The sequence below is a fragment of the Arachis stenosperma genome, chromosome 4 (assembly GCF_014773155.1).
Source record: "Arachis stenosperma cultivar V10309 chromosome 4, arast.V10309.gnm1.PFL2, whole genome shotgun sequence".
NCBI classification, from domain to species: Eukaryota; Viridiplantae; Streptophyta; class Magnoliopsida; order Fabales; family Fabaceae; genus Arachis; species Arachis stenosperma.
Genome location: NC_080380.1, coordinates 7,777,180 through 7,788,390, shown reverse-complemented (window position 1 = coordinate 7,788,390; position 11,211 = coordinate 7,777,180). Strand labels below are relative to the sequence as shown.

At 27.3% G+C, this 11,211-nt stretch overlaps 1 protein-coding gene and 2 non-coding genes across 3 annotated transcripts; 2 read left to right on the top strand and 1 right to left on the bottom strand.

Moving 5' to 3' along the window:
• The first annotated feature begins 524 nt into the window (after positions 1–524).
• Positions 525–598, top strand: TRNAT-AGU (transfer RNA threonine (anticodon AGU)). The gene has a single exon. It is a non-coding gene; the product is annotated as a tRNA-Thr (tRNA).
• A 96-nt stretch (positions 599–694) lies between these two features.
• LOC130978147 (small nucleolar RNA SNORD96 family) lies at positions 695–798 on the top strand. The gene has a single exon (XR_009085806.1). It is a non-coding gene; the product is annotated as a small nucleolar RNA SNORD96 family (small nucleolar RNA).
• Positions 799–2,253: 1,455 nt separating this feature from the next.
• Positions 2,254–5,950, bottom strand: LOC130973651 (thymidine kinase b). The gene is made up of 5 exons (XM_057898268.1): positions 5,615–5,950; positions 4,588–5,210; positions 3,204–3,293; positions 2,968–3,089; positions 2,254–2,838 (listed from the first exon to the last, which is right to left on the bottom strand). Exons 1-5 carry the CDS (start codon positions 5,919–5,921, stop codon positions 2,577–2,579), a joined length of 1,404 nt encoding a protein of 467 aa, XP_057754251.1. The 5' UTR covers positions 5,922–5,950; the 3' UTR covers positions 2,254–2,576.
• Positions 5,951–11,211: the final 5,261 nt, after the last annotated feature.

Below are 11,211 nucleotides of genomic sequence, written 5' to 3'. Positions count from 1 at the left end.
TCGTCCAAACATAATATATAACACATTACCTCAAAAATAATACTTAACCACAAATATTAAAAACACAAATTTCATACACATAAATGTATATAAACAAAAGTTATTTACATTTAGGACTTGTTTGAAAAGTAATTTTTCTAAGCTTTTAAATTATGAAAAGTAATAGTATTAATGTCTGATATAATTTTTAAAATCAAATTGCAACTTTCTAATAAGCTATTTAGGAGTTTATAGAGAAGTTAAAAAAAATTACTTCTCTCTTAATAAATTTTTTTTATCACATTTCTTTTAAAATAAGCACTTTTAGAATTAAAAACCCAAATACAAAATAACTTATTTATAAGCTATTTTTAATATAGTCATTTATTATTTAAGTTATTTTTTTCAAAAGAGCTTATTTAAGCTATTTACCCAAATTTGACTTTATCCTATGATTTTGTCCAATAACTTTTTCAGTTTTTTGGATATTACTGAGTTATTTATCAAAATTAAAATATTTATCTGTGATTATTGTAACCATCAAAGCTTTCATAGCTCAGTTGGTTAGAGCACCCGTTTAGTAAGCGGGAGGTCTTGAGTTCGACTCTCAATGAAAGCATTCTATGGTTTTTGGTCCCTCCCAAATTCCATGCTACAATTGTTCTTGATGTGTTGTTCTGTGTTTTGTCTTTTATGCCATTATTCTTAAAGTAATTAGCCAATGGTGCTAATGAGTTACCAAAAATACCATCTTTGAGGACTGAATGGCTTTATTATTGTTATTTTATGCCCTGCTCTTATTCTTCAATTCTGAGGCTTTATTCTGTCTACTTTTCCTTTTGGGCGGTTGCTTGATGCTCTTTTTCGATGTCCATGTTGTAAAGTTGGGTCATGATTTTGAAAGCTTTGAGCTTTTTAATATTTTAACTTGTTTATTAGCTCTTAACCTTGTTGGGGTGTGCAAATTTGACTGTGCTTGCACAATGGTCCTTCCAAATCCAATTGGTTGAGTTCTTAGATAATGTTTGTCTCATATTCCTTATCATTGCACTCATCATGTTTCTAGTTGCTGAATTTGCTTTGCTTTTATGGAAAATGAGGTGGAAAGAAGAACTTTATTTGGAGGATGCATAGATTCGTGTTTAGAGTTTAGATGCCAGTTTGCTTTAAGTACAGTTGCTCAATCTTTTTACTTGTCATTACTCATTCTCAATTAAAGCATGTTTGCGTAACTCATATAACTGATTCTACGTAGAATCAGTTTAAAAAAAGCATACTAAAATACGAAGACTCACATGCATTTATTTTCATATAAAGTTTATAGCTAAGAATTGTTAGATAATTTGACAAGTTTAACTAAATTTGTATTTACTGGTTCTCAACTATTAATTTCTGAAGATAACTGTTTGTGAGTTTCTACCTTAAAAATATACCAAGTTTTATATGACTTTGTTCCTTCTGTTATGGGATTTATTTATTTTTGAAGTTTCTCTTTTCTTTTTTCTTGTGAATTGATATGCTATATGCTATGCTTGTATTGCAGGTTGTCAGTGCACATGCCTCACATAGATGCAGATGCTAATCCATATAAGCATCAATTGTTGGTAGATAGTTAATGATTGGAAGGAAGCTAACATGAATTGTATTATTATACAATACTTAAAAGAAATGAGACCTTTCAGCTTTAGTAGATGGTGACTCATCATTAATTTATATATTTATTGTTTTAATCATGTTTTCCTTTAACTATTAAATAGATTACAAAACAATAATTATTAAAATATGTAAGTAGTGAATGTTGTCATTAATTAAAGTTTAGAATGCCACTCTGTGGAGTATGCAATAGATTCTGAAGTGAAGTTGCAGTTCTCAACTGCTATTTTCGTTTTGACTTGAGTATTTTTTTTTTTCATTTTGAGTTTATCAATGTTTGCTAATCATCACAATAAAGGTAGATAGAAACATGAAACATGAAACATGAAACCAAGGTGAAGGATTGTTTGTTATTTTGATTTAGGTAGAAACTCATACAGATATCTTTACATAAAATTAGTAATTGAAAACTATTAATGACAATTTAGTCAAACATTAAATTATCTAACAATTTTTAATTTTCATACAAAGACAGCTGCATGTAAACATTACATATAGTTTGTTTCTATTTTTTGTGTATTAGTAATGGTTGGAGGTTAGTTGATAGGAATTGCATTGCATCTAAGCGTTTGGTTGGATATCACATGCTAATGCAAATGAATGTGGATAAATATAAAAAGTTCTTATAACATAATCATGGATTAGCATCATTAAACCATTGAGAATTTTCATCTTCTATAATACATTATCACTTTGTTGATGATTAAATTCAGACCAACTAATCAACAATCATATAATCATCATCACAATCTAATACAGAAATAGTTTCATCTTAAAGAACAGTCAGAATGTTCAAACCCCTACCCTACTCCTTCCTTCTCTTCTCTGAAGTTCTTTAAATTCAGGTCCATCAAAATGAAGGCTATACACTACATGCTGGTTGAGGAAAAGATCCCATGTACTAGTGGCAGAAAATGGACATTCAGCTGCCAAGGAATTTGGACCTACTTATGTATATGGGAGGGACATTCAACCTTGTGAGAATCCAGAACAAATCTTGCTGCTTCTACAGCTACCTGTCCATTGACATAGTGATGCCGGCAAACCGGCATGTAGACATCCCCTCCACCAATCAACTCGACCTGTTTCTCCTGTGTTTTCCTCAGGGTAAAGAATGCACGCTTTCCACAGATTTCACATAGAGCAGTTAGTTTAGTTACAGTATCAGCAAGGGGTATTATATCAAGGACAGAACCAAAGCTCCTCCTGCCAATAAATATGTAGACACACAATTAGCATGTACTTCTTGGTACTATAACTTCCAACCATAGCAACCTTGATCCTTATCTTAAAAGGATAGGAACATTTGAAATTAGAAATTCTAAGTAATAATACCTCAAATAGTTACCATCAAGTCCTGCAACTATCACTGTTTTGCCATCATGATCAGCGGCTTCACGGCAGAAGTCATACAGGTCTTCAAAGAATTGAGCTTCATCAATACCGATCACATCCAACTGTCATTAACTATTATTTGTTAGGATAAAAAACAGAATGAAACCCTAACATTCAAGCAGTAAACTGGTATCGGGTAAGCCGATAAGAAGCCTTAGATGGTAAAAGTATGATACCTTCTCGTAAGCCTCAATTCCAAACTTCTGTTTGAAAGATGATAAGTTAGTCAGGGCCCAACATGGTAATTTTGCACCATCATGTGTAACAATTGAATCCAATCCATATCTTGTATCCTTGCTTGATTTAATTATTGCCACATTTCTGCAAAAGAGGATGGTTTATTAATACTTAGAATCTGCAGAAAAATACATCATCATAAACTCCACATACATGCAGGTACACCCAAAATTCTGTACTCATTATGCAAGATTGTCAGCACTACAAGGTACAATTGGGGTCTACAAAATTGAATGTTAGCAAATAGAATCTACCTAGTCTTCAACTCATCATGTTCATATAAAAATCAGGATTCTCACAACGCAATGGCTTGAAAATCCTTGTAGAAGATAAAGGAATTAATCTGGGAACTTTCATCATGGGTGATAACCAAAAGGCAAAATCAGACAGTATTCCTGGGAACTCACTTCCAATATGAAAATATTCCAGAAAATGCTTCAACTGACTCGGTAATGGCATCAGGTGAGGCACAATGCTTGCTTAATAGCATGGAAAAGGAACCAGAATTTGAAGACTGAACCAGTCAACCACCTAGTAAAAACAGAACATATGTCTGCTATGTATGCTTCCAAGAGAACACAGTGATACAAAGGAACATAGCTTGGCAAATGCATAAAACCAAAGGAACATTATTTCCATGCTGCTACAGAATATATGGCCATTTGTTTCACTTCCACTTTAATCCAGAACCTGCAATTAGGCAGCTTTGTTTGCAAGACAAAGCACTGTTTAAATGCCAACATCATGATGTCCATTTCCATCAAGGCAAATCCAAATTGTATCCAATGTTTCATTGCATAATGTATGAGTATATCAGTTTCCACTTGAGTCAGGAATATAACCAGCATCCTTTAAGATAGAGGTGATCTCTCTAATTACCTGATAAATCTCTTCAGCTTGTTGATGAGATTTATCACCTTTAAAGAAGAAATAAACCTCACTTTGTACCTCAATCCTGCTATAACCAGGCTCCTTCATCATCCCTGATTCTCTCATTGTAGCCCTAACTTCCTCAACATTTTCCCACAAGCCAGAAGAGGCATAAGCATTTGACAAGACAGTATACTTTCCAGCATTTACCCGTTCAAATTCAAAAAACTTCTTTGATGCAATATTCAATAATTCTACATCACCATGAATCTTACAGGCCCCAAGCAAGGCACCCCATACGACTGAATGCTCTTTACAAGGAGACTTCAGAACAAAATCATAAGCCTCTCTTAATTTCCCAGCACGCCCTAAGAGGTCGACAATTGCCGCATAATGTTTTCCTTGTGGCATAATTCCATAATCTCTTATCATTGATTGAAAATATTTATGCCCTTCATCAATTAAACCACCATGGCTACAAGCAACCAAAACTGCAAGAAATGTAACATAATTGGGTCTGAAGCCTTCAGATAGCATTCTCTGAAAAGAATCTAAAACTTCCATTACCCTTCCATGCTGACCATATCCAGATATCAGAGTACTCCAAGTAATTGTATTTCTACTCAAACATTTCTCGAATAGCAACCGCCCGTCACAGATACAACTGCATTTAAAATACATGTCTATCAATGCACTGTTGATCACTACATTTTCTGTAATTTGAGACTTGATCATGACAGCATGAGCTTGCTTCCCAGGTTCCAATGCTGCCAGAGTTGCACAGGCTCTGAACACCGATGCAAAGGTATACTGATCTGGTCTCAAACCAGCCTGTCTCATTCCACAGAAAAACTCCAATCCAACTTCTTCAAGGCCTTTCTGAACATATCCAGCAACCATTGCATTCCATGGAATTAATCCTTTGTCAGCCAAATTATCAAACAAGAAGCTTGCAGTTTCTAGATATCCTGATTTTGCATACAATATCAGCAATTTGGTCTTCAAATATTCGTTGGGAACAAATCCAACAACGATCATTTGTGCATGTATTCTTCTGCCTCTCTCATACTGTTTCCAAAAAATACATTCCTGAAGCAACAGAGAATAAGTCCTTTGATGCACCGGCAACCCTGTTCGGCACAACAGCCCAACTGCCTCAGCCAATCTCCCAGATACACATAAACCTTTTAAAACATTATCCAAGTAAGGGTCGGTTCGGCGTGGCTTGACCTGAAAGCTGAGAATACCTGAGCTGTGACTATCACAACCATGGCATTCAAAAGAATAACTAGTCTTGTTTCCATTCAGAACCAAGTCACAAACTCAACACATAATGCTTTGGCACCACCACAACTAGAATTTTCTATTTTTTTCACATTTTTCTATCTAAAAGCCTAAACTAAGTTGAAAATGAAATAAATTTCGGATACCGTTTGTTTAAACAAAGAAAGTTAAGGAGAGAATAGAAAGAGAGTTTACTTGCTGTTGGCAGATTCTGACTGAATCCGACGGAGGAGAGTGGTGGTTTTGCCGGCGAACATGGGGCCCACTATGACGTGGATTTCACCGGACGGGGGGCGAGTGGGTTCCGTTTGCAAGGTGCGATTTTGAGCTCTGGAAAGGAAGGAATTAGATGAGAAAGGCGTTGCCTTGAGGCTTGGGAATGGAAGCTGTTGAGAGTTATTGCGGAAGATGGTGTCATGGGGGCGTGAGAAGAGAGAGAAAGGAGAGGTTTTGGGAAGATGCGGTGATAAAGCTGAGAACTTTGGGTTTAGAATTGACTTCATGATTCTCTCTCTCTCTCTGTCTCAATGGTGCTCAGGGGGAAAACAAGGGTTTAAGGGTTTTGCACCTTTGGTGGCTAAGGAAGGGGGTAATAAGGTAATTATCCCATCATAAATTTATTTTTTTTAATGGTGTATGTATTTAACAAATAAATTCGTTTATATATTTTACTTACATAATAAACTTATCCTATTATTTTTATTCATATAAGAATGTAAAAAATACTTGGGTAATTCTATAATACATTTAACATGTGCTTTAAAAATTTATTGTTATTTAAACTTAACTATAAGTTAAATTGGTTAAAAGTGTGATTATTTTGTGTGTTAAAAGTTTATAAAATTGGTCTATTATATAACATTGCATGATAAAAGGTAGATGATCTTTTTTTGTTTTCTGAAAAATACCAAAACAATTGTCTTTTATTTTATTTTATTTTGTGGTAATTTTGGGAGAGTTTCACTATAGTTAAATTATCCAAATCAAGTGTACGTTAATTAGTTCAAAAAATTAGGCAAATGAATTACTATGTATTACTATTAAATTAGTTTTTTTTTATTAATTAGATAACGATCTTTTAGCCTATGTTTGATTTTGAGAGCAAACATAAGACAAAACACTAAAAGTAATATACAAAAAATAAAAATATAAAATTAATATTTTTATATTTTATTTGATAATAAATAAAAATAAATTATAAAAAATTAATTTATTATTATTTTTTTCATAAAAAAATAATTAAGAAGAAAAATATAACAATAAAAATACAAATATTAAAATTTAATAAAAATAAAAAATAAATTATATCTTTTGTTAGTATTTTTATGTTCTTTTTTAATAAAAAATATAAAATACAATAATTTAATATCTTTAAACACAATATCCTTCTTTATATTTTATCTATTGAACATAATTTTATATTTTTATATTTCTATTTTAATATTTTATGTCTATAAACAAACACAATTTAAAAAATGATCATGTTTTCACTTAAAACTAGTATTTAAGAAGTCAAAATTGAGCTATGGGAGTTTATTTATTTTTGCTTTAATTGAATTTGATCCTAGTATCCATTAAAATTGGAGCATACTTTTCTTAATTTGATGGGCACTTTAAGAGTTGTTAATGGAGATTGAGTGAGAATAAACCTAGTGTTACTTTCATTTGAATGGAGGTAATATAGTGTGTGTTTGGATTGTGGTCTCTTAAATTGGAGTTTGAATAAAAGTGATTTTATATAAATGATTTTGGATAGAAGTAAGTTTGTATCAATATGATTTATGTTTGACAACTTTATATTAAAATTGATTTGATAAAATAAATATTATTTGAATAATATTAGTTAAAATCACTCTTAGATAGATAATTATTTAAAAGGACATGACATTAAATTATAATGTTATTTTTTTATACATGTTTAATTTTCTCTTTTGTACTTTTTTTTATATGTTTTTTATATAGTATATTTTTAATATTGTTAGTACTCTTTTTAGTACGTTATAATTTTTAACTATTATTATTATTTATGGTTAATTTTTTTGTTTAATTTATTTTACCTAATGAGACCAATGAATTCTATTATAAAAAGATAATAATAAATATAATACACAAAAATTATAACTATAAAAATATATAATGTCAAATAAAAAATTAATAAAAATAAAAATAATAAATAATAAATAATTTATATAGAGAAAAATAATAAGAATTCTATAAATAATGCAATGACATGCATAAAGAATAAAATTGGTAAAAATAATAGCTAAAAACACGTTAGTGTAATTGAAAAGTTAAAAATTATTACTTTTTGTAAAGATAATTTTGACAGTAACGTTGGATCTTAAGCAAAATATTAAATATAATTCAGTTATGTATATTTTATATTAAATATAATAAAAAAACTTAATTTAATTTTTATTTTTTAATCTGAATATCTTTTTCAAATACTACTTTATAATCTTAATCTTGCATAATTTTATATATTTTGAACAAAATGATCTTATATTGATTTTTAAAATTATAAAAAAACATCAATCAAATTTGGAATAAAGTTAAAGATTGAACTAAAAAAATATAGTTAAATGATTTCATATTAAAAGTAAGTTTTTTGGCCAGCAGAATAATAAAAATTATTATGATACTAAATTGGGGGCTAGAAATAAAATATGATTTTTGGGTTATTAGAAAACCCAGTTCACCTAATCAGTTCCACTCTTGTTATTACTAAGTCAAATAATTGTTTTATCACAAAGTAATGCATACTTTAAAAAGAGAAATGAAAAAAAAAAAAAAGAATATATTGGAAACAAACTAACATGGATGATACTGTTTGTTAATTAATAGAAGACGATTCATGGTTTGCACAACCTTATCTCCAACTCAAACATGAGTCTAAATTGTGATCAATCATAGTTGGCTTATGGCTGTAACCAATCATTTCTTCCATATTATAGTTGCATCTGATCTAATATGACCAATTTAGAGTCATTGTTATATCCCTTTATTAAGATTTAATATCCACCTTATCACAAAATATGGAATCAAGGAGACATTTGACCCCTCTCCTACATTATTACCCCCACATGGTGGTCAATTATGCAAAATTGTATATATAGCTGGAAAAGGAAAAAAAATAACAAAATTATTATTATTTATTATTATGCAACGGCATATTGATTCCAAAACCTTGCAGCCACCCATTTTATTTTACCACCAATCCAAATTATCTAGACTATATTCACGAGGTATAAGCTTCATTTGGAATGTGTGTCGATGTCAATTTCGTATAACTTCCTTTTTTTTGTAATAAAAAAAAATTCTTATCAATGTTTAAATATTTAATTTTAATAATTTAAATAATTTTATTGTTTTTATATTTTGGGTTGAAAGGAACCCATTGTCTCCTTATGGTGAAGAGCAGGACCGACCTAGGTTAGAGAAAAAGAGAGTATTTGCCTCCACTGAATGATGAAATTTGATAATAATTATATATGAATGAATATATTTAATTTTATTATTATATTATTTTTGTTCTCATATTAAATTATAAATTTTGTTTAGAATTATGTTAAAAAACATATTTTGTTAAATTTAATATATAATTATATATATCATGTTAAATTTAATATCAAAACTAAAAATAAAAAAATAATAAGTAGTGATAATATTCTTTTTAAAATAGTTAATTAGTTAATTACTAAACTGATGCTTAGTTTTTAAATATAAGTAAAAATTTTTTTTTTCAAAAATTGGTTGAAATAAAAAATATATTATTTATATATTAAATAATAAAAAAATGATAAGAAGTTGACTTTTAGTTATTCAATATGAATTAATTTTTTAATTATAAAATTCTCAATTTGTTAGAAACTTAAAAGGTTTAAATTTTAAGATAAAAATAATTTTAAAAAATTGACTGATATTGATTAAAATTAGTTGACAAAAGTTAATTTTCTAATTGAATTCTGATTCATATTTTTTATTTCAACTCTTATACATAATTATTATAAATATAAGTAAAATTATTAATTTTTTTATGTATATATATAATTTTAGTTTTAAATTATAAATATTTTTTTATAACTTTTAAATTATAAATATATTGATATTCAATAAAATTTATTTTAATGTATTTTTGCCTCTACTATAAATTTTTTTTAGATCCCTTACTAATAAAGGGTATGTAGTGAATATTAAGATAAATGTATGGTATATATTAAATTATTAATACTCAAACATCACACCAGTGGCCATTCACCAAGCACCCTTTCTCCAAGTCCAACGTACTCTTACAAACACACTCCATAGGCAAACTGGATTACTCGTAGTGCTATTATAACAATTTTTGTCAATTAAAAGTATCAATTAAAATTATTTTTTATAAAAAATATCCAAAAATGGTTTTAGTGTATTTGTTATATATTTATTAAAATAAAAAATTCAATAACTTGTACTAATAATTATTTTAACATGTGATCTAAAAATATTTATTAGTATTAAACTTTTAAAGATTTAACTTACATACACATATCATAAAGACACATGTTAAAGTTATTATTGATATGTCACCAAAAAAAAGTTATTATTGATAAAAAGTTTTTATTTTTATTTTAACTAGCGGCTCAACAGGCACTATCGTGCCTGTTCAGCCACTTTTCTATTGTTTTTTTTAAATTAAAAATTATTTTTTGCTAATATATTATTTATTTTTTAAATTTATTAGATAAATATTTTTTTATTATTTTAATATTAACATGACTTTATTTATATAATATTTTATTAAAATTAAAACTATTATAAAAAATTTTTAAAATATTAAATTATAAAAACACACAATAAAGAGGTATATATATATATAGTTCAAAAAATAATGATAATAATATTATTCTGATTCAAAAAAATTATATATAAATCAAAATACATATTAGTTATTTACAAAAGATAATTTTTACTTAAATATCACAGATATTTATATTTGTGTTCATATTTTTTAAGTGGTAGGCCAAAATATAAATCTAAAAAGGTCTTCATTTTCTTATAAGTAATGAAAAAAAAAAGAAGAAATGAGAATGTTTATTTTTTTATTTTTAAATATCAAACTATAAGAATAATTAATAACAAAATAGGAGAATATAAAAAGTGTGTACTTGAAAAAAATCTTCGTAGTTCATCATACATATCCTTATTAATAACTTTTTGAGTTTTGAACAACTATCAGATTTATTTACTACAAAAATAACTATATAAACACTTTAAGATTATTCAATTAAATTGATTTCTTAATATAGTAGGGACAAATTCAATTAATTCAATTAATTATAGATTTGATAAAATAATTTAAAAATTAAAAAATATATTTAAAAATAAATATAAAAATTTTATAAGTTATTTAACTTTTAGACGTTCAAAAATTATAAATTTAAATTAAATAAGATATTAAAAAATTTATTATGTTGTTATTATGTGTAATAAAATTAAGATAAATATTTATAAAGTAATTATTTATAAATATTATAAAGTTTATTTATTTATTTTTTTAACAGTATTTAATTTGAAGTAAGTATAAAAATTTATATTTAAAGTATTTTTTTATTTTTATTAATAATTCTAATAAACAAAAAATATTTTATTTTTTAATTTTATATTCATAATTCTAATAGATAAAAAATATTTTATTTTTTAAATTTTATATTCAATTTATTAAATTATCTTTAATTCTAAGATTTTTTTTGAATTATTAATGTATACTTTTATTATATCTTCTTATTGTACCACACACTATTATTTTCTCTT

Coding starts and splice junctions, on each gene's coding strand:
- LOC130973651 (XM_057898268.1), bottom strand. CDS start 5,921: ATGAAGTCAATTCTAAACCCAAAGTTCTCAGCTTTATCACCGCATCTT. Junction 3,294..4,587: donor ATGGTGGTTTAATTGATGAA/GGGCATAAATAT, acceptor TTGGATTCAATT/GTTACACATGATGGTGCAAA. Junction 3,090..3,203: donor GAATTGAGGCTTACGAGAAG/GTATCATACTTT, acceptor AGTTAATGACAG/TTGGATGTGATCGGTATTGA.